General features: G+C 46.9%; 1 protein-coding gene across 2 annotated transcripts in view; it reads right to left on the bottom strand.

Annotated features, from left to right (window-relative positions):
- Positions 1-27,638, bottom strand: part of GSG1L (GSG1 like) — a 252,603-nt gene that overhangs the window by 139,612 nt on the left and 85,353 nt on the right. For both annotated transcript variants that reach the window (XM_027527610.1, XM_027527609.1), the window contains exon 2: positions 25,393-25,440. In XM_027527610.1, the coding sequence (XP_027383411.1) occupies positions 25,393-25,440 (48 nt within the window). The remainder of the gene's footprint in view (positions 1-25,392; positions 25,441-27,638) is intronic.

The following is a 27,638-nucleotide window of genomic DNA, read 5'->3' as shown; positions in this document are numbered from 1 at the left end:
GTGGCAGCCAAGGAGGCAGGGCGGCCTTCCATGCCCAGTGGGTCGCCAGTCCTTTGTAAGGGACTCTCCATCTCCAGCTTGTGTGCGTGTGTGTGCTCAGTTGCTCAGTTGTGTCTGACTCTTTGTGATTCCATGGACTGTAGCCCACCAGGCTCCTTTGTCCATGGGATTCTCCAGGTAAGAATACCGGAGTGGGTTGCCATGCCCTCCTCCAGGGGATCTTCCCAACCCAGGGATCTAACCCACGTCTCCAGCATCTCTTGGATTGGCAGGTGTACTCTTTATTATTAAGCCCCCTGGGAAGCCACCTCCAGCTTATTTAATTCTAAATAAACCTCAGGAAGGAAGGCCCTCGAGGTGCAGAGAGGGAAGGAAGGCTTAAGTGAGCTGTGACTTTCATTTCCAAGGAAACTAGATTCGGAAGAGAGCCACAAGTAGAGGAAACCCAGAGCAAATGACTTGAGAACCACCACAGAGCTGGTTCTGGAGTCCAGGTAGCTCCAGGGTTGAACACTGATGCTATCATTTTGCAGCTGTGTGAGTGTGAGCAGGGCGAACAGCCTCTCTGAGCCTCAGTTTTCCTGTGTGAAGAATGGGGACAAGAATTACCCCTATGTTGTGGGGCTGTTGGGAGAATTCAGTGAGATGGTCTGTGCACAGAGCCTGGCTCAGCCTGGCTCCAAAACGCAGCTCGGATATAGGCTCAGCTCCAGCTGGGCGCCAAGCACTGTGCTGGGACTCGGCGCCGAATGAGGCAGGCGAGGCTGCGCCCACATGGATCTCCAGGTGTTTTGGAAACAAGACAGAAAAGTAAAGGCATCTCACAAGATCATTTTAGGGATTCGCGGAAGTGGTAAATCAGAGCGATTAGAGATGGGGGGAGTCCGTTTCAGACAAGCTGGCAGGACAAGACTTCTCCGAGGACATGACATCTCTCTTTGAGGTGAGACCATAAGCTGGAAAGATGGCCACATGGGAAGTGCTGTTATAAACAGGGTGCAGGAAGAGACTCCCACTCTCACCGCAAACAGCGCTCTCCTGCCCTGGGGAGGGGCTGCTAGGAGGGGTTCTGAGATAGGCCCTGCCCACAGGTCCTCTGAAAGCATACCTGGCCCCGCCTCCCCATCTCTTTACAACCTATTGGAGGAAAGGAGGGCTTCAGAGTCAGCAAGGGGGTTGGGGCTCTACTTGGGCTTTTATTCCCAGTGACACGTGGAGTCCATGACACAGGCTTTGATTTGGGGCTCTTTTTACCCTGAATTTGTCAGGCTTTCTCCGAGAGACAGACCTCTTCTCAGACCCTCCCCAAGCTCCCCCAGAGTTCGGAGAGCTGCTGCTTCCAATGACATCCCTCTGCCTAGAGGTAGCTGTGAATCAGTTTCCAGAGTTCAGATCAGATCTGCCACTGCTGGTTCCATTGCTGATCCTCTGGTAGCTTCCAGGATAAAGACCAAGCTTCTCGATATGACATTTGAGGCTTGTGGCAACCTAGTCCTGCTGACCCCTCTAACCTGGCTCCTCACTGCTCCCCGACCTTTGGTGTCCAGCTTGAGCCATTAGCTGCTGCAGACAGAACAGGCCATGGGCATCTGTTCTCCTCAAATCTGTACATGTTGCCAAACTTCCCTGGTGGTCCAGTGGCTAAGAATTCATTTGCCAATGCAGGGGGGCACGGGTTTGATCCCTGGTCTGGGAAGATTTCACACGCCTTGGGGCAACCATTCCCCTGTGCCACAACTACTGAAGCCCATGCTCCCAGAGCCTGTGCTCGGAAACTAGAGTGAAGCCCCTCTCCCTGCAACTAGAGAAAGCCCACGCGTGTCAGTGAAGACCCAGTGCAACCAAATAAACAAATAATTCAAAATTAAAATATGAAATTTGCACATGCTAGACTTCCCCGGAGGGCTAGTGGTGAAGATTCTAAGCTTCCACTGCAGGGGGCATAGGTTGATCCCTGGTCAGGGAAGTTCTTCATGCCTCACAGTGCAGCCAAAAATAAAAAATTCTACATGCTGATCCTTCCAGCTGAAATATCTTTCCCTGTCCTTACCATTTAGCCTACAAGATACATCGAGATGGTATTGCTCAGTAACCCCTACCTGATCATCTGATCCCTTCCCCAAGCACAGTCACATGTAGCTCTAGGACCCACGGATCAACCCCACCCATTCAGGACCCCATGAGACCTTCACCCAGGGGCCTGCCCAGGACACTAAGCATTTCACGTGGTCAGTGCCACTGCAACCCAGACAAGGACAAAGGAGGTGCTAACATTCGTAATACTCTTCAGTTCAGTTCAGTCGCTCGGTCATGTCCAACTCTTTTCAATCCCATGGACTGCAGCATGCCAGGCCTCTCTGTCCATCACCAACTCCAGAGCTTGCTCAAACTCATGTCCATCGAGTTGGTGATGCCATCCAACCATCTCATCTTCTGTCGTCCCCTTCTCCTCCTGCCTTCAATCTTTCCCACCATCAGGATCTTTGCCAATGAGTAAGCTCTTCATATCAAGTGGCCAAAGTATTGGAGCTTCGGCTTCAGCATCAGTCCTTCCAATGAATATTCAGAACTGATTTCCTTTAGGATTGACTGGTTTGATCTCCTTGCAGTCCAAGGGACTCTCAAGAGTCTCCTCCAACACCACAGTTGAAAAGCATCAATTCTTTGGCACTCAGTTTTCATTATAGTCCAACTCTCACATCCATAGGTGATTACTGGAAAAACCATAGCTTTGACTAGACGGACTTTTGTCAGCAAAGTAATGTCTCTGCTTTTTAATATGCTGTCTAGGTTAATCATAGCTTTTTTTCCAAGGAGCAAGCATCTTTTAATTTCATGGCTGTAGTCTCCATCTGCAGTGATTTTGGAGACCAAGGAAATAAAGTCTCTCACTGTTTCCATTGTTTCCCCATCTATTTGCCATGAAGTGATGGGACCGGATGCCATATCTTCATTTTTTGAATGCTGAGTTTTAAGCCAGCTTTTTCACTCTTCTCTTTCACTTTCCTCAAAAGGCTCTTCAGTTCCTATTCTCTTTCTGCCATAAGGGCAGAGAGTAATACTCATAAGTAATATTCTTACTTGGGGATGATCCTGCCCACTTTACAAATAAGGGACCTGAGGTAAGGTTACCTGACATGCAAATCAGAGCTGGGATTTGAACCCAGGTCTTGGGTTCCTCTGGTTCAAAGCCCTCCTCTTTCTCCTAATCCAAACAATGGTTCACTCCTCATCCCCCAGCCACAGTAGCCCTGTCAGTCATCTCCATGACCACACCCCCTTCACAATGAAACTGACCACAACCCTGGGGCTATCCTGGGTGATCCCACCCCCTGCTTCGGCTCATCCAACCTGAGTTGTTCCCATCTTCAAGCTGGATCAATCATTTTCCATCCTCAAGTTTTTGAAAATGGGACCTAGAGATTCAGTTAACTGATAAAAGGTCAGAAGACTACTATAGGCCTATGGTCATCATGCAGGAGAGGCCACAAGAAAAGACAGAAACAGATGTGCAGAAGAATAGAGGTAAGACCCCTGATCAGTTTCCTTCTCACGTTCGAAGTTCTGGTCCGCAAACAACTCTTCTCTGACCCTGTGGGGTTCTGTACTTTATGAATTCATTCCAGCCTCTGGGGCAAATGAACAGAGTCCAGGGTGTGGGGACCCCCACTGGGGATCAGCAGCCCTTTGTTGGTGTGCAGGGGAGAATCAAGGACCTGAAAGCAGGTAATGGGTGTTCTGATTCCAAAAACTAGTGTTAGGGGAACCACTGTCTGAAACCGCCCGCCATAGTAGCCACTTGCATGAGTTATCTTAAACAGGAGATCCATTTCCCTCATGGTTCAGATGGTAAAGAATCTGCCTGCAATGAGGGAGACCCAGGTTCAGTCCCTGGGTTGAGAAGATCCCTTGGAGAAGGGAATGGCAACCCACTCCAGTATTCTTGCCTGGAGAATTCCATGGACAGAGGAGCCTAGTGGGCTACAGCCCATGGAGTCACAAACGGTCGGACACAACTGAATGACTAACACTTTCACTCTCACTAGTAAGAAATGTGGAACTAAGAAGCTACCACCAACCAGAAGAATTCAGGAAAGGTCAAAAGGAGAGAGGAGGCTCTAGTCCGTATGTCCTACCAATGTCCCAGAATCCTCTTCACTGGAATCCATCTTGGCTGAGTGAGGCGCAACTCCCCAGGAAGGACCCTGAGTCAGAATGATTGGCCAGAGACAACCAAGAAACCAACACAAATACCATAAAACCTGCGACTTCGGTCCACATGGCAGAGCAATCCTCCTGGGTTCCCTTACCCTCCTGCCCTCCGCCTGGGTGCCCCTTTCCAATAAAGTCTCTTGCTCTGTTAGCTCATGTGTCTCCTCGGACAATTCATTTCTGAGCGTTAGACAAGGGCCAACTCTTTGGCCCTGGAAGAGGTCTGCCTTCCTGCAACACTAGTATCTGCAAACTAAAATGTGGTGGACATGCAGGCAGATTCTTGAGATAGCCACAGTTGAGTGATATTTTAAGACATTAGCTGAGGTTTCCCACAGCCTTCCTGAACCCCCTTCCTTCCTCAGCTATATTCACTGCTGCAGGGGACAGGGTACAGGAGAAGTCAGGCCCAGATCTCAGGACACAAGAGCAAGGCTTCTGAGCTACAAAAGCTGCAGTTTAAGTTCAAAAGCCACAGTTTTAACTATAAATATTGTATTTAGAAAAAAAGAAGAAAGTCTGGGCTCCCTCCCCTCTCCTGCCCCTTCTCCCCCACATCCCACACTTAATAAATCCTCCCCAGGGACATCCTTGATGGTCCAGTGGTTGAGACCCCACACTTCCAATGCAGGGGGTATGGGTCCAATCCCTGGTTGGGGAACTAAGATCCCGCATGTCAGACGGCAGAGCCAAAAAATAAAAATAAATAATAATAAGAGGAATAAAATAATTTTTCAAAAGAAATACTTTAAATAATAATAATAATATTGTCCCCCTTGACCTGGGGAACAAAGAAGGGAAAAGATAACAGGTATGGCAGAGACTTCCATGTGTCACCAAAGTCCATTTCCTCTTCCTTGTGGGCACCTAGATAAACTACATTTCCCTATAGCCTCTGTGGTTGAATACAGCCGTGAGACTGAATTCTGGCCAAATGAATGTGGGTGCAAATGAAAGGAGCTACTTCCTGGCCTAGCCCGCCCCATGGGGACCTCCCAGCTCATCCTCTCTCCCCAGTTGCTGGCTGGATGGAGAAGACCCCAGCGCCTGCAGGGGAAGGAGCATGAAGCTCTGGATGGGAATGAGGAAGGGGATCTGCCATGGTACCATCTGCACAGCACTTCCCATAATCAGAAAACTAACTCTTACCACGAAAGGCAACTAAGATTTGGAGATTTCTTTGTTACAGCAGCTAGTGTTACTAATTCAGGGGAAACAAGAAAGCATAGATGCTGGAGGAGATCACTGAAGGGGGCCCTGGCACCTTTCCCCAACATGCATGTACACACACACACACACACACACACACACACACACTGTCCTGCCAGGGAGGAAATGATAGACTAGGAAATCTTAAAGCAGAGAATCATCCAACCTTCCAAGGAAGACAAGGAGAATAGCAAGTCTCAAGAGTTCTCCTGCACCCTGTACAGGGCAGGAGCAAATGAAATGTGTGCAAAGGACAAACGGGCCTGGGACAGCCTTGGAGTGTTTTCCATGAAGCCAAAAGGGATGTGCAAGCGGCTGGAGAATCAGAGTTCCTGGACGGATGGCTGGATAGATGGAGGGGTGGATGGATGAATAGGTTTTGGATGCGCTTGTGCTCTTCACAGGAAACGCAGGGGAAACTTCACAGCATCGAACTGGGTTGGCCAAAGCATTCATTCTGTTTTATCCACAAAATGGCTTTAAGAGCACTTTGTGGTCTTTAACTTCATTGGAAACAATTTTGTTAGATTGCATTGTGACAGCTCTCATATCAGTATACATTTACAAAAAATTTATCAAAATTGGTGACTTTTTGTATAGCCATTTTCATATTGGAGCTGGAAAGGAAAAAGCAACACTTCTGGTTTATTATGCTTTATTTCAAGAAAGGTTAAAATGCAACCGAAGTACAAAACCAAAGATATGTGCAATGTATGCACAAAGTGCTGTGATTGATCAAAAGTGTCAAAAGTGGTTTGCAAAGTTTCATGCTGGAGATTTCTCACTGGACAACGCTCCATGGATGGGTAGACCAGTTGAAGTTGATAGTGATCAAATTGAGACATTAATTGAGAACAATCAATGTTATACCACACAGGAGATAGCTAACATACTCAAATATCCAAATCAAGAGCTGAAAATCATTTGCACTAGCTTGGTTATGTTCATCACTTTGATGTTTGGGTTCCACATGAGTTAAGCAAAAAGAAAAAAAAAAAGAAAACCTTCTTGACCCTATTTCCAATGCAGTTCTCTACTTAAATGTAATGAAAACATTCCGGTTTTAAAACAAATTGTGACCAGTGATGAAAAGTAGATACTGTACAATAATGTCGAACAGAAGAGATCACAGGGCAAGTGAAATGAACCACCACCAATCACACCAAAGGCCACTCTTCACTCAAAGAAGGTGATGTTGTGTGCATGGTGGGATTGGAAGGGAGTCCTCTATTATGAGCTCCTTCCAGAAAACCAAATGATTAATTCCACCAAGTACTGCTCCCAATTAGACCCACTGAAAGCAGCACTTGACAGAAAGTGTCCAAAATTAGTCAACAGAAAGCCTACAAGCTTCCAGCAGGATAGTGCAAGACTATGTGTTTCTTTGATTCTTTGATAACCAGGCAAAGACTGTTACAGCTTGGCTGGGAAGTTCTGATTCATCTCCCCTATCCACCAGCTATTGCACCTTCAGGTTTCCATTTATTTTGGTCTTTATAAAATTCTACTAAAGGAAAAAATTCCACTTCCCAGAAAACTGTAAAAGGCACTTGGAACAGTTCTTTGCTCAAAAGGAGAAAAAGTTTTGGGAAAATGGAATTACCAAGGTGCCTGGAAAATGGCAGAAGGTAGTGGAACAGAACAGTGAATACACTGTTCAATACAGTTCTTGGTTAAAATGAAAAATGTGTCTTTTATTTTTACTTTAAAACCAAAGGAACTTTCTGGCCAATCCAGTATTTGGCAATAATCTCTTGGGTGCAACAACAAAAACACAGGCAACAAACGAAAAAAAAAAAAAAACAAATAAATTGGACCTCATAAAAATTGAAAGCTTCTGTGTATCAGAGGACATTATCAACAGAGTGGAGAAAGCTACCCACAAAACAGAAGAAAATATTTGCACAGCATGTACCTGAAAAAGAATGATATTCAGAATAGATACAGAACTCCTACAACTCAAGAGCAAAAAACAAACAACTCAATTCATAAATGAGCAAACGAGCTGAAAAGACATTTTCCAACGGAGATATACAAAGGGTCAAAAAGCACAAGAAGATGCACATCCTCACCAGTCGTTAGGAAAATGCAAGTCAAATTCACAATGAGATACAACCTCACCATCATTAGGATGGCTACTGTCAAAACGGAAACTAACGAGCATTGGTGAGGACGCAGAGAAACTGGAAGCCTGGCGCACTGTGAACATAAAATGGTACAGCTGTTTTGGAAAAAGAGTACAACGGGTCCTCAAAAAATTAAACATAGAATTACCATATGATCCAGCAATTCCATTTCTGGGAGGAAGAAGTGAAAACAGAGATTCGAATGGCTGTTTGTACACCAACGTTCATAGCAGTATTATTCACAATGCCCACAAGTTACAAACAACTCAAATGTCCATCAACCAGTGGATAAACAAAGTATAGTATATATACCAGACCAGACCAGAACATTTTGTTTCTGATGCATCTACAGCGAGATACACGGATGAACCTTGAAGACATTATGCTAAGTGAAATAAGACAGGCGTGCGCGCTCAGTCACTAAGTCGTGTCCAACTCTGCGACCCCATGGACTGTAGCCTGCGAGGCTCCTCTGTCCATGGGATTTCCCTGGCAAGAATACTGAAGTGGGTTGCCATTTCCTTCTCTAGGGGATCTTTCTAACTGAGCCACCTGGGAAGCCCTAAGACAGGCACAGAAGGACAAATATTGCTTAGTCCCCTTATATGAGGGACCTAGAGCTGTCTTATCCACAGAGACAGGAAGTAGAATGATAATGGGTGAGCGGGGAGAATGGGAATTAGTGTTTAATGGACATCAAGTTTCAGTTTGGGAGGATGAAAAAACATAGAGATGGATGGTGATGATTGTTGCATAACAAGATGAATGTACTTAATACCACTGAACTGTACAGCTAAAAATGGTTAAAATGGTAAATTTTGTGTTATAGATGTTTTACCACTATTTTCAAAATTAAGAACTTCATTCATCAAAAGATATCCGTGAAATGGCAAGCCCCCAGAGGAAGAAAAGGAATGTGTAATACCTATAAGTAACAAAGGGTTATAATATGCTTTAAAAAAAAATAAACCACCTTATAAAGCAGTAAGTAAAAGACAAACCATCTAACAGAAGTATAGGTGAATGATGTGAACAGGCACTTTATGCAAGAGAAAATCCAAATCACGATAAACATGAGGAGATGCTCGATCCTGTTAATAACTGCAGAGATGCAAATTGAAAGCCACAATAAGATACCATTTGTCATCATTCATTTGGCAAATTTTAAAAATCTGACAAAAGTTAAGTATTGCCAAGAATAGAACAATGGGAATTCTCACACCACGTGAGCAGGAGTACGAATTGGTACACCCACTTTGGAAAACAAGATGGCTTTACTTAGTGCAATTAAAGCTACACAAAGCTGACCCAACAGTTCTGAGTCCAGATAAACACCACAGCAGATTCTCAAACTGGAGGATGCATCAGAATCACCTAGAGGGCTTGTTAAACACAGGTTGCTGGCCCTCAACCCAGAGTTTCTTCTTCAGGAGGTCTGGGGTGGGGCTTGAGAATTTACGGTTCTGATAGGCTCCCAGGTGATGCTGCTGCTGCTGGTCTGGGGTCCACATTTGAAGAATCAACAGCACAGGGACCTCCCTCATGGTCCAGTGGTCAAGAATCCACTTGCCAATACAGAGGACACAGGTTCGATTCCTGGTCCAGAAAGATCCCACATCCGTGGAGCAACTAAAGCTGTGGCACGTGCCACAGCGACCGAGCCCACACGCCGAGAGCCCGTGTTCCACAACAGAGAAGCCACCACGATGAGAGGCCTGTGCACCGCAATGAAGTGAAGAGCCAAAACTAGAGTGAGCCCTCATCCAGAAACCAAGACCCAGCACAGCCAAACATACATAAAACAAATAAAATTTATTTTAAAAGAACCAACAGCACTACTCATAATAAAACTGAAAATGCCCTAAATATCCACTGAGAGCAAAATGAACAAACACGATGATAGAGCTGTGTGGTGGAAGATTACACAGTAATAAAAAGGAACAAACTACACTACACGATTGCTGTAGACTGCTTACGTGTATTCCACTGCCCCCGAAATACATATGCTGAAATTCTAACTCCAAATGTGATGGTACTTGGAGGTGGGGCATTGGGGCTGATTAGATCATGAAGGTGGAGGCCTCATGAAAGGGGCCTCATGAAAGAGACCCCAAAGAGCTTCCATCCCTTCTGCCCGGTAAGAACACAGTAAGAAGACAAGGGTCTGTGAACCAGGAAGTGGCTTCTCACCAGACACTGAACCTGCCATGCCTTGATCTTGGACTTCCAGCTTCCGAGGTTGTGAGAAATAAATTTCTGTTGTTTTTAGCAGCCTGAATAGACTAAGACAGTGATCAGCATAATGTTAAGCAAAAGAAGCTATACATACACACACAAAAAATCCATCATATAACCATATTTATATCGAAAGGTCAAAAATAAGTAAGTCTATTGTGATTAGGCTTGCGTACTGGGTGGTTGATATATGTCCAGAATTGATAAATCTACAACTACAGAAAGGAGATCATTGGTGGTCTATGTCTGGAGAATTGAGGGATGATGGCTAAAGGAAACAGTTTCTTTTTGGGATGATGAAAATATTCTACAATTCCAGGACTTCCCTGGTGGTCTCTGTCTTCCAATGCAGGAGATGGGGGTTCGATCCCTAGTCAGAGAACTAAGATCCCACATACTGCAGGGCAATTACGCCCATGCACCACAACTACCGAGCCCTTGTGTCGCAACTAGAGAAGTCCACGTGATGCAATGAAGACCCCGCACAGCCAAAAAATAATGATAATGTTTAAAAGAAAATATTCTATAATTCACAGTGGTGATGACCGCACAACTCTGTCAATATACTGAAAACCATTGAACTTGAAAGGACAAACGTATGGTAAGTGAATTATATCTCAATAAAGCTGTTACCCCCAAAACAAAAAATTTTTTAACTAACGAATAAAATCAACAGCCTCTTCCCTCACCACCAGAGATGGGCCAGGCAAGAGGCGTGTATAATGAAACCAAGGAGAGAGACACCAAATTTGGAGAAACCATATTCCTTCCTGGTGTCTCTATAAAGCACGCACACGCGCGCACGCACACACACACACACACCCTGGGGCTTTGCCTGCCTTTGACAAAACCCCTGCTAAATACCAGAAGCCCATGAGGCTAGAGATCCTCTGGACAAGCAGGTGACCAGGGCACTCCTGCCAAGAGACAGACACAGGACTCTTTCAACTCAAAATTAAATTTTAAGCAAACGCCTAAGTGAAACAGAGCCCATTGGAGAAAGGCTGGTTCTAGAACCCACGCCTGGCCTGGGGGAGCAAATTCCTGGGTAGCAAATTGGGGCAGGGGCTTCAGCCCTCCCAGGACACTCCTTCTGAAAGGGCTTCTCTCTTAAGCCCATCGCTCCTAGCGGGTTCAAGGTGTAGGTAAGGTCTCAGGGACTTAAAGCCCTCTGCTCCTCATACAGGCTAAAGGCAGCATGTTTGGGAAAGACACATCCCAGACTTCGCGCCTCCAGGGAGCCCAGCAGATGGTTACAAATGACGAGTCTGCAGGAGCCAGCAGATGTGATGCGTGAGGAGCAGAGGGTGCCAGGAGCAACCGTGGGGCCTCTCAGCTGCCACCTCCCTCTGCTCCACGCAGCCTCTGACAGCTCTGAGCCAATGGGGCTGCCTCGCTGGGTCAAAACACACAGCAAAGACAACCAAAGAATTTTCTGGGCCTGAGGAGCAGAAGAGGGGCCAGGAGGCCCCCTGGCAAGGTGGAAAGACCCATGAGGTGTGGCAGAGACAGCAAAGGAATGGGATACATCGCTTTGCTGTGTGATCTCAGACAAGTAGCTCAACTTCTCTGAATCCGTTTCGCTGGGTGTAAACCAGAGATAACCGCAAGTCCTCAAACAGCTGTCAAAAGAGTTAAATGAACCAAGAGATGTGGAAGTATTTAACGGTGAGTAGAATTCCGTGTGTGATTCAGCGAAGGTTGGTTGAGAAACACCAACTGAGTTTCACTTCAAGTTAGCTTTCTAGCTGGTTGAGCCAAAGTGAGGAGATAGGGGAAATACAGTGGAATCATCAGTCATTCAAGCTGGTATTGATTGAACCAGACCCTGTGCTAACCCCTGGCGTGGATCATCCCATTTGGTTCTCAGAAGACCCCCACAAAGTGAACGCTATTTATCCCCATTTTTCAGATGAAGAACGTGAACCATAAAGAAGATGAGAAGCATGCCCAAGGTTCACCCCACGTCATCAAACCCACGTCTCCTGCTTGGCAGGCGGATTCTTTACCACTGAGCCACCTTTTAGTCCTTCCCTAGTTAACAGGGATTCTTTTCCTATTTTAATAGTTGACATCAACGCAGCTTCCTTGATGTCTCAGTGGGTAAAGAATCCACTTGCCAACGCAGGAGACACAGGAGACACAGGTTCGATCCCTGGGTCAGGAAGATCCCCTAGAGGAGGAAATGGTGACCCACTCCAGTATTCTTGCCTGGAAAAAAGTCCATGAACAGAAGAACCTGATGGGCTGCAGTCCAAAGGGTCTCAAAGAGTCAGACACCACTGAGTGACTAAGCACATACACACACTCATCAAGGCAGCAAGTGGAACTGTGAAAGCACAAGCACTTTGCCGCCCACCGGTCCGGGTTCCAACCCAGCTCCATCATCATAACCTGTATGGCCTTGGGCGAGATAACCCTCTGGGCCTCAGTTTCCCCACCCACCAACCAGTTTAAAGACAGCACAAACTCATCAAGTTGCTGGGGGATCAGTGGGGTCTGACATGTTAGCAAAACAGAAATGTTTTTGGTATTATTATTATTTATTTTAAAGCACCTTGGAAAAATATACCCTGGCACACTAAAACCATGAATGACAGACCTCACTGCTCAGGATGAGATGAAAATAATTTGACTCTATAAGTGAATCAATGTAAAGCTAAACAATAAGTGAATAATAATATAGATACTGTGCAGTATACAGCCCAAGTTGGGAAGGCAGTGCAAAATAAGAATTCAGGGCCTCTTGCAAGAGTTATTAATAATTTCAAGACAGTAACAGTGCAGCATTAAACCAAATGGAGGGCCCTTCTATGCATGGAACCCTATGTAACTACAGGTCACGTGTCCACCAAGCTGGCCCTGGTTGCACGTTTTGGCAAGGATATGGGCTACATCCTTGGATATATTCATGCCTTTCATGCATTTCTTGAAACTCACTGAATGTACATTTAAAACCTGTGCATTTTCCTGTTTGTATATCGTATCAGTAAAATTATATCAATTTAAAAAGAAATGTGATGAAATAGGGTTATAAATCTCCTGCTTATCACAGGCAGTGTGGTTCTGCAGTGAGGCACAGGTATAGACTGTATATTGAATGCTGTCTTCTGTAACAGTCTGTGTATCCCTGATCCCTGTGTACAGTTGTACAGGATGTGCACTGCCCAATCCTATGCCATTCACATAGAAAAACCATGACCGCCCGAGTTGCACAGTGGGTAACCTACACAACTGTCCATGGTAGCCTTGACTGTATAACTTCATTTGAAGAACTCATCATTTGTCTCAAGGGAAGACCCTGTTAGAATGCAAGACTAGAACCAAATAAAGAGTCTTATTGCAAATACCATCCCAAGACCTCCCATCCAGGCAGAAGTCTAGAAGGAACCAGCTCATGGATAGACTTTCCTGGGATGTGCAAAGGAGCCATCCTTCAAATTCCTCCAACCCTATGCCATTCAGCAAGCCCTATTTCCCCAGGGCTACTGAAACCTCTGCTCAGAAGGCCAAAGGGCTGGATTTAAGCATCTGAGCTAATTTCTCACACCAAAGTATGATAAAACCAAGGAGTCATTTCAAAATGTAAATTACCACTGTTTACACTTAACAGAGTCTTCTCACCAAGGAGAAACTGTTTCCAATTATGAAACATGAAAGCTGGTCACTGTTTGGGGTTAATATGACACTTTCGGAGAGAGTGAACAGGCAAGACTACCCAGACACCTAATTACCTGGAAAGATAATCTTGAATAATTGGAATTAGAGAAACTAAAGCAATTATTGGATGTTGTGATCTCCGGGAGAAATCCTCCACCAGCACAGGGATTCAATCACTTTTAATAAGAGCACGTAATTAGAGGAATCCAGAATTTCAAAATAAAGTGGCAGAATGAAGGAGGTGGGAGGACCATGTGTGATGCTAGAGAAAAGAGGCTGGAGGCATGGGTGGAAGGAAGGGGAGGTGAGAAAGGATGGGTGGGGTTGGCAGGGTGGGCAGGATCCTGATGAAAAGACCACAGGAACCTGGAGGATGAGTCTGAATCTAACCTAAATTTGCTGTGTGACTTTGAGCAAGACACTTAACCTCTCTGGGCTCTACCTTCCTTCCACTCTTCAGTCATTCAGCGAATGTCTATTGCACATCTGCCACATGCCTGGCACAAGGATACTGGTCTCACATCTTGGCACAGGCCATTCATTCTGGCAGGAATGACACCCTCCCCTACCGCAGTGCCCCTTATGCAGTAGAAGGAATACCACTCATCCTCCAGGGCCCTCCCCACATGGGACCCTCCCTACACGGGACCCTCCCCAGACTGCCATCATTCCTCCCACAGACCTCTGGCCACCTACTCTGGGTCCCTGATTCACAGATGATTCTCTACCTCTTTATGTGCCGACCCCACTAGACAGCTCCTAGAGATCAGAAGCTGGGGAAGGGGGTTCCCCTCGCTGTCCCAGCTCCTGGCATACAGCCTGGCACCAAGGGATGCTGCCACTGGCCTGAGGCAAGGGGGACAAAGGTCCCTACAGCCCTTCCCTGAAAGCAAGGGTACAGCCTGGCTCCAAGGATGAAATGGCACCAGGTGAGGTGGCCTGTGTTGTGAGTTTGTTGAGAATGGCCAGGCAATGATCTCCTTCTGTAGGAATATTCCATCCCTTTCCTACCTCCATGGAAGCAGCAGGACCATTCAGACAGACAATGATTCCCACCCGCAGTCAGAGGGCTCCTAGAATTAGCTCCATGCTGGCTGGGAATGGCAGGTGAGAGGAAAAGACGGACATGTGAACCACTCGGGCTGGGCTCCGGCCTCTTTGCGTGCTGAAGTGTGACTCACTGAGATGAAAGAATCAGAGTTCCCATTTGGTCAGGCTCTGGAAGAGCCCAGTTGTTGAATCGTTAACTTGTGTCCAACTCTCTGCAACCTCATGGATTGTAGCCCACCCAGGCTCCTCTGTCCATGGGATTTCCCAGGCAAGAATACTGGAGTGGATTCTCATTTCCTTCTCCAGGGGATCTTCCCAACCCAGGGATCAAACTCAGGTTTCTTGCATTGTAGGAGGACTCTTTACCATCTGAGCCACCACAGTGGTACTAGTGGTAAAAACCTGCCTGCCAGTGGAGACAGATGTAAGAGCAGGTTCGATCCCTGGGTTAGAAAGATCCCCTGGAGGAGGGCACAGCAACCCACTCCAGTATTCTTGCCTGGAAAATTCCATGGACAGAGGAGACTGGCGGGCTATGGTCCATCAGGTTGCAAAGAGTTGGACACAATTGAAGCAACATAGGAGACCAAAGTTGGTGTAACTAACTCAGTCTGGGGACCAGAGAGGACTTCACAGAGTCAGGATCTTTGAGAGGTGAAGGTCACATGGAGGTCCCCAAATAGCCAGGGTGAAAAGATCACCCAGGATTAACGTACAGGCACCAGGATGCACCAGCGACTCTGTTCAGGCTGCAGCTGGCAGGTGACCCGCTCGCAGCTCCAGTGTCAAGAGTCTGGGCAGCTGTGGAAGCTGTTTCTTCTCTCCCTTCCCTTCAGCATGTTCTGATCTATGCACGTTTCAGTTCTATGGCATAAATCAATAAAACGCACTAAATAAATTAAGTGAGCAGCAGAACTGTAAATCGATTTCAGACAGAGAACAGAGAGGTTGAGGGAACCAACAAGAGACAATTAAGGAACTCAAGTGAGAAATGACTCACGCAAGACTCGGGACTGTGGTCGCGGAGCCACCACCTTGTTACACATCCCTGAAATATTAAACAAATGAAACTTACAAGCTTTGGAGATTGTTTCACAGAAATTGCCAGCTGGTGGCCGCCAGAAATCCCAGCTCTCTGGGAAACACGAGCAGGAAGCAGACAGAGATGCCTTAAAACACAACTCAGCCCAGACGGGATGGAAGAGACCACGGCTTCCGGAGTTGCAATCCAGGTTTCCAAAGCCAGATAGGACAGCCAGTGTCTAGAACATGGCCCTCATTCCTTCCTTCCTTCTTTCCTTCCTTTCTTCCTTCATTCAACAAACCTCTATTAAATCCTTGCTGTGTGCCAACTCCATGTCAGCATAGGAGCCACTAGAAATCTAGAGAAGATGTAGTGCCTGTCCTCAGGGAGTGTCCAGTCTGGTAGAGGAGATCACCACAAGGCGGAGTGATGGGTTCTAATAAGATGAGCCCTACATGTGTGCGTGCACACTCAATCATGTCTAGCTCTTTGCGACCCCATGGACTGTAGCCCACTAGGTTCCTCCGTTCATGGGATTCTCCAGGCAAGAAGAATACCGGAGCGGGTTGCCATTTCCTTCTCCAAGAGATCTTCCTGACCCAGGGGTCGAACTCGTGTCTCTTGCATCTCCTGCATTGGCAGGCAAGTTCTTTACCAGCTGAGCCATCTAGGAAGCCTGAGTACCTTCAGAAGATGTCATGTCTCAAGTGGGTTTTAAAGGATACACAGAAGTTTGCCAGGTCGGCAGAGGGAAGAGAATATGCAAAGGCACAGAGGCATGAGCGATGATGGAGAGTTTGGGGAGAAATGTACAAGACCCACATGAGGGGCTGTAGGAGGTGGAGCGGAACAGGCACACATCAGAACACGAAGGTCCTGTTACATGGTGTATGTCTGGAGCCAGGAAAGGCTTTTAAGCAGGAGGCTGATGGAGCTGGATTTTCACTTTAGAAAGATAATTTAGAATTCAGTGTGGGAAATTTTTCTTTGACTTCCTATGGAAGTATCGCATATACAGAAAAGAGCATAGATCACAAAAGTACAGCTTGATGAACTTTCATAAATTGAACACATCCATGTAACTATCACCCAGATTAAGAAACAGAACCTCGCCAGCTGCCAGAGCCCTCCACGGGCTCCCTTTCAGTCACACCTGCTCTTCAAGGACAATCTCTGTCCTGGCTTCTGACAGCGGAGATCTGTTTTGCCTGTTTTCCAGTTTTATACAAATGGAATCATGTACAATGGGTCCCTGTGACTCTGGCTTCATTTGCCCAGCATCTATGTTGCTGGGAACAGTTATAGATAACACAGCACTCCACGGTGTGTATGAATGGACGTTGAAGAATCACAGTGAGTGGTTACTGGTGCAGCCTTGATGGCAAATATGAATCATGACAGGCTCAATTCCTTCCTTCCTTCCTTCCTTCATTCTTCATTCAACCATTCATTCACAGTGAGAACCCACCCACCTTCGAGTGGGAGCTCCAACCTCAGATTTAGGAGCTGGGAATTTTCCCCACACCACACCTTAACAAATGATAAGACAGGGCTCTACTGAGAGATGGGAGCAGTTAATATAAGAAAAGGACAGAATCCTCATGGACCCTACCCCACTGTGGCAGGATCAAAGGTGGCAGCCATCATGTCCCCAGCCTTCTGTACTGGAAGGTGGCATCCTCTTTGTCACTTGGCTGGAGCCCTTCCACAATGCCTGATCGCCATGTACATAGCTGTCTCCCACTCCTGTAGGGCAGGGACTTTCACTTCATTCATCCCCACACTCCCCTGACCAAAGCCTAGCCCACAGCCTGGATCACAGTAGGTGCTCAGAAAATCTGTGTTGAATTGGAAGCCCTGTATGCAGATGATGGGCACACAGGGGCAGCTCGACTGGTTGGTTGGTGGGGGAATGAACAGCCGTTACCTCCCCCCAAGCATTTATGGCACTTTGGGACAAATAAATAAGTCATTTTGGGATGACAATAAACAGAGGAGACCTTGATAAGCAAAGTAATGAGTCACCCTCAGGATTTCCCTGGTGGCTCTGCCTGCCAATGCAGGGGACATGGAGTCCATCCCTGGCCCAGGAGGATAACACATGCTGTGGAGCAACTAAGCCCGTGCGCCACAATTACTGAGTCGGAGCTCTAGGGCCCAGTGAGCCACAAGTTCTGAAGCCTGCGCACCTGAAGCCTGTGCTCCACAAGACAAGCCACCACAATGAGAAGCCCAAGCACTGCAACGAGAGAGGGGCCCCTGCTCACTGCAACTAGCCGTGCAAAGCAACGAAGACCCAGCACAGCCAAAAATAAAAAAAATTTTTTTTTAATGAGTCATCCCTACACATATACATCCAGAAATCCAGCTGGGCCAGTTTCAGCACAACCAGCTGCCAATCATCCTTAAAGACTGTGGTCAGACCCAGGGGTTGTGACCCAGGTGATTAGACTACCATTCAGCAAATATTTATTCCCGCTCCATCTTCCCCTCTGGATGGGTCATGCATTTCTTGCCCCATTGATGTTTGCAACCACATGACTTGCTTTAGCCAATAGGATGTTCGCAGATAGGATGCAAGCAAAGGTTTTAAACATGCTTGTGCAGTTAGCCACGTTGCATTTTTGTTCCCTCTACCTGGCCCCTAGTCTGAGACTGAAGCCCACCTGATGCAAAGAGGCAACTCTGGAAAAGACCCTGATGCTGGGGAAGACCGAAGGTGGGAGAAAGGGATGATAGAGGACAAGATGGTTGGATGGCATCACTGACTCAATGGACATGAGTTTGAGCAAGCTCCAGGAGAAGGTGAAGAATAGGGAAGCCTGGAATGCTGCAGCCCGTGGGGTCGCAAGAGTCGGACACAACTGAGCGACTGAACAACAACCTGGTCCCTAAGATGAATATACATGGAACAGACTTGAGCCCAGTCTACATCCTGGAACTCAGACAGTCTACATCAGTTAAACCTAAGTCAACCCCAGACATGCAAGCAAAAAAAAAAAAAAAATGTCAAGTGCCACCAAGTTTGGAGATGGTTAGTTATAGCCACCAGCATTATGGTGGCTATTGCTGACCAATATGCGGGCTTGACGATTATCCAGTTGGTCACATTATTTGGTAGGAGAATCTGGCCCCAGGGAACAAGAGACTGAGACTTGGAGAGATAAAGGAAGCTTGAAGCAGAAGATTAGGAAGTTTTTCCTCTGTATTTTCTTATCAAGTTCACAACACACAAACGTTGCTGTTTATCTGCATTTGCATGCTTCATCTTCATAAACTGCTCAAGCATCTTTCATTCCTCCTCCTCTGCCTCCCATGGCCTGCTGGGAAGATCTTTGTCAGAGAACCTATTACTCTGGGCTGAGCCCTGGAGGGCCCCGTTCTTGTAAGGGAGAAAGATGTGTGTACAGGTTGCTATTATTCAGCTATGATACAAGATTCTCAAAGTGTACCAGGGATGTAATCCGAATGTCCAGCTACAAGGCCTGATTAAATAAATTGTCTCTATGTGATGGGCTATTACACAGTTGTTCCAAAAGATGAAGGTGAGTTCTATGTACTGATATAAAAACAATCTACAATTTTATACAGGTATATAAGAATACAGTAAGTCCCCTACATACAAATGAGTTTCATTGTGAAAGCACATTCCTAAATTCAGTTGGTTCATAAGTCCAACAAAGTTTGCCTAGGTACCCAACTAACACAAGCAGTATGTAGCACTGTACTGTAATAGGGTTATAATACTCTTCACATAAATAATACACAAAAATCAAACACAGAAAATAAAACAGTTTTAATCTCACAGTACAGTACCTTGAAAAGTACAGTGAAACAGCGGGCACACAGGGGCTGGCATCAAGTGAACAGGCAAGAAGAGCTATTGGCTGGAGGAGGGAGAGGAGGTGGGAGACGGTGGAGCTGAAGGATTGTCAGCAATAGGAGACGGAGGGCAGGCTGAAATTTCACTCATGCCTGACACTGATGGAATGCATGTTCGCATCTTTGAAAGTTTGAAACTTGAAGGAGCATATGTAGGAGACTTACTGTATATATCTGTGTGTGTGTGTGTGTGTGTGAGTGTGAGTCACGCAGTCGTGTCCAACTCTGCAATCCCATGGACTGTAGCTCGCAAGGCTCCACTGTCCATGGAATTCTCCAGACAAGAATACTAGAGTAGCCACTAGAGTCGGTAGCCATTCCCTTCTCCAGGGGACTCTTCCCGACCCAGGAATTAAACCCGGGTCTCCTGAATTGAAGGAGGATTCTTTACTGTCTGAACCACCAGAGAAGCCTCCGTGTGTGTGTGTGTGTGTGCACACATATGTGTGTATTTATCTATCTACCTACCTATCTTTCATCCTTCTATTCTTCTTCAAGGACTCATAAATCAAACCATTACCAGTGAATATCTAAGGGTGGGCTTATAAGAGACTTTCATTTCTCATTTGTACATGTAAGAATTGCTATAATTTTGATAACAAGTGTATACAGTAAAAAAAAAATCAACGTTCATATTTTGATTAATTCAATATTGCCAGCATTGCTCTGGCCCCCGGGAATACAGTGAGTCACAAACAAGACAGAATTCCTGCCCTCATGGAACTGACAGTCTGTCAGGGGAGACCATTGTTAATCAAAGAAGCACTGGACACATTTCATATATGATGTAAAGACAACAAAACAGAGAAGGGAGTGGCAAAGAACATGGTAAGAGGAAGGGCTGCTCTAAGGATGTTAAAGGAAGATATGACATTCAAGTGATGAGAAGGAAGCAGCTGTGCCCAGAGCGGAGAAAACAGTGTTCCCAGGATAGGAAACAAGTGCAAAAGTCCTGGGGCACACACTAGCTTGGCCGAGTCAAGGAACAGTCAGGACTTTGTGGTGCTGGAGAAGACTCTTGAGAGTCCCTTGGAAATCAAACCAGTCTATCCTAAAGGAAAACAATCCTGAACATTCATTGGAAGGACAGACGCTGAAGCTGAAACTCCAATACTCTGGCCACCTGATGCGAAGAGCTGACTCACTGGAAAAGACCCTGATGCTGGGAAAGATTGAGGGCAGGAGGAGAAGAGGAAGACAGAGAATGAGATGGTTAGATAGCATCACCAACTCAATGGACATGAGTTTGTGCAAACTCCAGAAGACGGTCAAGGACAGAGAAGCCTGGCGTGCTGCAGTCCATGGGGTCGCAAAGAGTCAGACATGACTTAGCAACTGGACAGCAACAAAAAAGATATTGGAGACTGCAGTGTGGTAACAGGGGGAGGTCTCAGGAGAAGGGCTCCTGTATGTCCAGGGCCGGATCCCCTAGACCACACAGGCCACAATAAGGATGCTGATTTTTCCTTTGAGCGAGATGGGAGCCAAAGGAGGGTTTTAAACAGGGAACCACATGAGATGATTTATGCTTTCAAAAGATCATTCTGGCCACCAGTGAAACAGGGGGCAAAAATAAAAAGGCATAACCCGTTAAGAGACTGTGGCAGGAATCCAGATGAAACGTGGATGTGGCTTAGGCTGGTTTAAAATGGAAAGTGATTTCCCACATGAAGCAGAAAGCTAGAATGATCAGGAGAACTAACGAAAATATGCCATGGTAAAAACTCTGATGACAGACACATTTTGCCAGGGGAGAGAGTAGGGGAGGAAAAGACAGGAGAGTATTGGAGAAAATGGCAAAGACGGGGGCCATTTTGAGAAGGGCCTCAATCACACATACTCACACACACACACACAATCACACACTCACACACAGGCGCGAAAGGCCTAGCTTTTCAGCAGAAGAACCAGGCATTTAAGCGCCAGATGGCTCAGGTTCAAATCCCAGCATCCTAACTATGTGACCTTGGGCAAGTCAATTAACTCTCTAGACCTTAGTCTCCTCATCTGTAAAATGGGAATTAAATGAGCCAATGGGTGTAAAGTTCTCAGAACAGTGCCTGGCACGTGGCAAGCACTGCAGGAAAGCCAGTCCTTGTTAGTGTCACCTAACACTAATGATTATGATTGGATTTTGCAGAGCAGGCAGGAAGTCACAGGGGAAGGGGGGTGAAGTCACAATCTGGCAGAAGAGTGCTCTTAGGGAGAGAACACACGTGGGCTCCAACATCGCCGTGACCCAGAACCAATCCCTCCCGCTCTGAAGCTCAGGCTCCTCATCTGTGAAATGGACAGTCAACATGGTGAGGACTCAGTGAGCACACAGAGGGTCAAGGAGCATTATGTTCCTGCAGGTGCCCCTGGGAGGGGCCAGGAGGCTTGGGAACTGCCCACCAAGCTACCACAACCAAACCCCTCTGGCCCCGAGGGAGACCTTAAGTGCTTGAGAGGCAGCAAGTCCATGAAAATTGGTCTGCAAAACCAGCCCACTCAGCCTCCTTATAAACACTTTAATATACACAGATGGAAGGTCTTCTGCATGGCCGCCAAGCCCTGAAAGTAAAATCACAAGGCTAGTAAACACAAAGAAACAACTTCTCTGGGGCCCTGGGTCCTCGTAAAAGAAGCAGAAATAAAGCTCTGATGCCCCCAGCAGGAGGCAAGAGAAACCCACCTGCTGCTGTGCATGCACACACATGCCCATGCACACACATCCACACACTCCTTTGTGCACACACACACCTGCCTCCCTGCCCACACTCACCCACCAGTGTGCACGCAGGCACACACATAAGACACATGTGTACAGTCTCACGGGAGCACCTGCTTATGCCTGCACACCCTCACCCTCAACCAGACATGCACACACATTTACACGTGCACACAAGGAGAAGACTCTTGAGGGTCCCTTGGACTGCGAGGAGATCCAACCAGTCCATCCTAAAGGAAATCAACCCTGAATATTCACTGGAAGGACTGATGCTGAAGCTGAAGCTCCAATCCTTTGGCCACCTGACACAAAGAGCCGACTCATTGGAAAAGACCCTGATGCTGGGAAAGATTGAAGGCAGGAGGATAAGGGGGAGACTGAGGATGAGATGGTTGGATGGCATCACCGACTCAATGGACATGCATTTGAGCAATCTCCAGAAGATGGTGAAGGACAAGGAAGCTTGGCGTGCTGCAGCCCGTGGGACCGCAAAGAGTCAGACGTGATTAAACAACTGAGCACCAGTACACGGGTCATGCTTCCTGGAAGTCAGATCTGGAGCAGAGGTGACCCAGAAACTCCAAGGCTTTGGGGATTACGGGATGGGCATCACAGAGGTTGCCTAAAGGTATCGACTTCTAAGATGCAGTACAAGAGTGGGGTGTAGAACGTTCACTCTACCCCTTGTGACACGATCCCCAACCTTTTTGGCACCAGGGACTGATTTCGTGGAAGACAATTTTTCTACAGACCAAAGGTCACGGGGAGGGATATTTCTGAATAATTCAAGTGCATTACGTTTATTATGCCGATGCTGATCTAACAGGAGGCGGAGCTCAGGCAGTAATGAGAGCGATGCGGAGCAGTTATAAATACAGATGAAACTTTGCTCACTTACCTGCCACTCACCTCCTGCTGTGACCCAGTCCCTAATCACAGACCAGCACCCATCCATGGCCCAGGGGGTGGGGACCCCTGCCTTATGAGATGTGAGATGTGAGTGGCTTAATGTCTCTAAGCCTCCGTTTCCTCATCTTTCAAGTTGGGTGAGAAAGTCAGCCCCTTCTTCACAAGGTTGTGGGGAGATTTCCAAGTTAATACATTCAACGTGCATGGCCCAGTGCCCAGCACATGGTATCCAAACAATCAAATATCAGTCATTTATTGGCAGCTGTATTCATAGTATTTTCTGGAGATCTCAGTTTGAGAGGTACAATCTGAGTTGCTCAGCCCTGGCCGTATGCAGGTGTCGACTTTTAAGATGCAGTACAAGGGCCAGGTACGGAGTGTGGGAGGGAAGCAAAGGAAACAGAGGTGGCAGTCCCCACGGCCACAAGTTTGCTCAGCAGGGGAGCCCAGCCTCTTCTTGGGCCTGAGGGCACTTCAGGCCTCCTGTCACAGGCCCCTCAGTCTCACGAGCTGTCACCTGGCCAGAGCTCTCCAAGGGGACAGTGTGTGCAAGATAGGAATGTCATCAGCCTCAATGGCACACACCCCCTGCCTACGCCGTCTCTGCCAACACCTTGGAGGGGTTACAGTCCCAGTTCACCAGGCTCTTAAACCTCCTAACACTGCAAAGAAATCCCAAATTCAGCCCTACCAGCAGGGGGTGTGGGTGGCCACATGTCCTGGACTTAATTTCCCCTGACCCATGCTTGCCAAGGGCTTCCCTGGCAGCTCAGTGGTAAAGAATCCTCCTGCAATGCAGGAGACATGGGTTGAATCCCTGGGTAAGGAAGATCCCCTGGAGGACGAAATGGCAACCCACTCCAATACTTTTGCCTGGGAAATCCCATGGGCGGAGGAGCCTGGCAGGCTCTAGTCCATGGGGTCGCAAAAGAGTCAGACATGACTTAGTGACTGAACAATGACAGTGCCTACCAAGGCCCCCCATATTTGTATAAGATGTATACAAATATAGGACTCCAATATATAGGACTGAACTCTTGCCTGTTTCCCGATCCCAACTCCCAGGACCAGAGCCCTCTCCTAATCTCCAGGCTGTTTAAAGGGACCTGCACACCTGTTCTCTCGTGGCAGGGGTTCTCCTTGGTGGTGGGGCATAGGCAGGAGGGGAAGCAGCTTGCCCCATGTTCTTGTGACAGCACAGTCTCCAGTATCCATTCTCCTGCTCCCCCACAATGATAGAACCCCTGACTTTTAGCTGAGCCCACGGTTGCTGATTAAGACCTCATTTCCCTGACTCCTTTGCAGCTCTAATCAAGTTCTGGCAAAGAGAAAATGAGCCCATGTCATGGGCCAACTTCTGGGAACCCAGTTGACATGCAAGATTTGCCCGTTCTTTCTTGCCCTTCCTCTATCCTGTTGCCTGGAGTACAGATGTGACAGGTGGAGCTCTAACCGCCCTCTTAGACCAAGAGGGCAAAGGATGATGGAGAGGGCCCTCAAGTGCTGGGATCCTGAGGACTGTATGGAGCATATCCACTCTGGATTTCAAACCTTTATAAAAGCTATAAACACATTTCTCCACTGAAGCCAGTTATTTGGGGTCACCTGGTGGCTTGGTTAAGAATCTGCCTGCAATGCAGGAGACCCGAGTTTGATCCCTGGATCAGGAAAGTTCTCCTGGAGAAGAGAATGTCTACCCACTCCAGTAGTCTTGCCTGGAGAATCCCATGGACAGAGGAGCCTGGTGGGCTCAGTCCATGGGGTCACAAAGAGTTGGAAACAACTGAGTGACTAACACTTACTTACACTTTACTCCCAACTAAACGTAATCCTGACTATTCTGCCTCTTATATACGCTGCAGCCCACTCCCAGTCATCCTATCTGAGTGTCACTGGACTCAGAATCTGATATCCGGCCCTGAACACCAATGGCTCCTCTTTGAAAGGAAGTGTCCAATCAGGCTGGACCTCCCCACACCTGTGAGAGGACAGAAACAGAACATCTGGCTTCCCTCCCTCCCAAGAACAAACCCTACACTGGGAGGCAATGCCCCCAGCACTGTCTTGCCTGACCCCAAATTCCACACACCCATTCTACCTCCCCCAAAGTCCCAGCAAGCTGTAGAAGTAATGGAAGTGGAAGGATTCTCAGGACCACACACCCACTGTGGGTAGGGAGAGTGGCAGGGGGCAAGTTGAGGACCCCCCACCTGCCTCTCCCACTGCTCTGACTGCTTAAGGAACTCAGAGCTTCGCAACAGGATCCTGGCCCCCTGGGGCGCCACCACCCAGGGGTGCTCATGGACAGGCTCTCCCAGGGCTTCGGGAAGTGTCCCAGAGGGCGAGGCTCACATGCCTGAGCTGGGCACACCTACCTTTCTCTGAAGCCGGGGCCAGGTCAATGAAGCTGCGGCATTTTTCACCTTTGGGGGGAGAAAGAAAAGAAAGGTTTTCAGAATATGAGAGGAAGTGAGAGCTTCGGGCTTTCACCTCTCCCCCTTCCAGGAGCCCCAGACTGAGCCGCCACCCAAGCATGTCTAACCCGAGCAGCCTCTTTCTCTAACCTTAATTCCCAGAAAGCTAACACCATGATTAATGTGGATGGCAAAGATGCAAACTCAATGGACAACCCCCGCTGTGATGCCACCTCCTGTCACCTCCCAGCACAATCCATCCAGCCTTATCGCTCACACCTCCTCAAAGCCCTGTGGCCCTTTCCTCAGCCTCCACCCATCCAGGCTCAGCAGGACGAGGGCAGAAGCCATCACTGGGCTCCCTGGGCCTCTGCCTGATCCACTCTCCACACTGCAGCTGGAGGGTATTTTCACACCATACATTATGTCACAGGCACACACGCAAGAACACACACTCCTGCTCAAAACATCATCCCAAAATCAAGCCCAGATTCCTTTACATGGACTCAGGACTGGCCTCCATCGGCCTGTCCATCCACACTCCATCCCTGTCTCCTCCCCTCCCAGGGTTCCTTGGTGGCTCAGATGGTTAAGAATCTGCTTGCAATGTAGGAGACCTGGGTTCGATCCCTGGGTCAGGAAAGATGCCCTGGAGAAGACATTGGCAACCTACTCCAGTATTCTTGCCTGGAGAATTCCATGGACAGAGGAGCCTGGCAGGCCACAGTCCATGGGTCACAAAGAGTCAGACAGAACTGAATGACTAACATTTTAATAATGCATGGATTTTGAATGCATCACCTTAAACTTTCTTTGTTATATTTTTCCTCTCAAAGAAAATTTTCCCTAGAGAGGGAAGATTTTTACCGTCAAATTCATATGAGCAGCAAAGGCCCCATTAAGACTTCGTGGACCCTAGGCTCTTTCGCCTTTGGGGTCTCTTCCTCAACAAAAAATTAAATTAGAAATTATATTTTAACAAGTGCATTGGTTAAAGATTAATACATTAATATTATTTCTGGTTTGCCAAAAAGTTTGTTCAGGTTTTTCCATAATACCTTACGGAAACACTGGAATCAACTTTTTACCCAGCTCAGTGTATTGAAATTTTTCTCTTTTTCTTTGATTCTAAAAGAAATTAAAATATTTTTTATAGACTTTTGTTCTGACTTTGTACCTTGAAATCTTGCTGACTTCATTTATTCTAGTAGTTTTTAGTGGATTCTTATAATGTACTATATACAAGAATGTATATATACTATATACAATTCCATGGACAGAGGAGTTTGGCAGGCTACAGTCCATGAGGTCACAAAGAATCGGACATGGCGGAGCATACACACGTCGATATTCCTTTCATAGATACTCTTTATCAACTGGCAGAGCTCTCTTCTATTCCTAGTTTGTTGAGTAGTTTTATTGTAAAAGTATGTTTGCTTTCTCTTTAATCCTTTACAGCCTGCAATGTAGTTCTGAGAATCCCTATTTTAGAGACAAGCAAACTGAGGCTCTGAACTTTCAGTGACTTGCTCAAGACCACATAGGCAGTAAGTGACACATTCAACCCAGGTCCATAGGCTCCAAACTCCATGCCCTGAAGTTTTTCCAGCTATCTATTCCCATTTGCAGAGCTTCAGGGTCCTGAAAGCAACTCTCTGAGAACATACCTCCACATACATGGGGAAAATCCTCTAGGGGCCTAAATAAAATGACTCTCACACTTCCATTTCCAACCACGTGGACAAGACCAAACTGAAGATGTTTGAGCAGAGATGGTAAAAATTGGCCCACACTGCCTGTGCAGGGCAAAGCTGAGGTTTAAGGACAAATAATAGTGATGACATAAGAAAGCCTGGATATATCAATGGTCAACAAGCCTAATGACAAAAACCCGAACTCGGAAGAGATTTTTTGGGGCTTTAAACCCTTAGTTCCATGATAAAAGTTAGCTAACCATTTGTGAGAAAGGTATAAAACTAACATATTGGCTAATTGCTTTTAGAAGTAGTTCTAAAAATGTTAATGCTTTTTACAATCATTATTAAGTCTATATGTGGAACAAGGGATTTCATTTGGGTATAAAACTGAAGACAAGTGCGCTTATCTGTTCGCACTGAGGCTTGTCAATTAGATCATGGAGCTGTGGCCTGTGACCGCCACCTGAGGGCAGCATACCTTCCTTGAACCACGGAAGCAGAAAGCTGGTG

This window comes from Bos indicus x Bos taurus, chromosome 25 (assembly GCF_003369695.1).
Source record: "Bos indicus x Bos taurus breed Angus x Brahman F1 hybrid chromosome 25, Bos_hybrid_MaternalHap_v2.0, whole genome shotgun sequence".
NCBI classification, from domain to species: domain Eukaryota; kingdom Metazoa; phylum Chordata; class Mammalia; order Artiodactyla; family Bovidae; genus Bos; species Bos indicus x Bos taurus.
The sequence above is the reverse complement of the archived record's forward strand: the minus strand, read 5'-3'. Positions and strand labels throughout refer to the sequence as shown.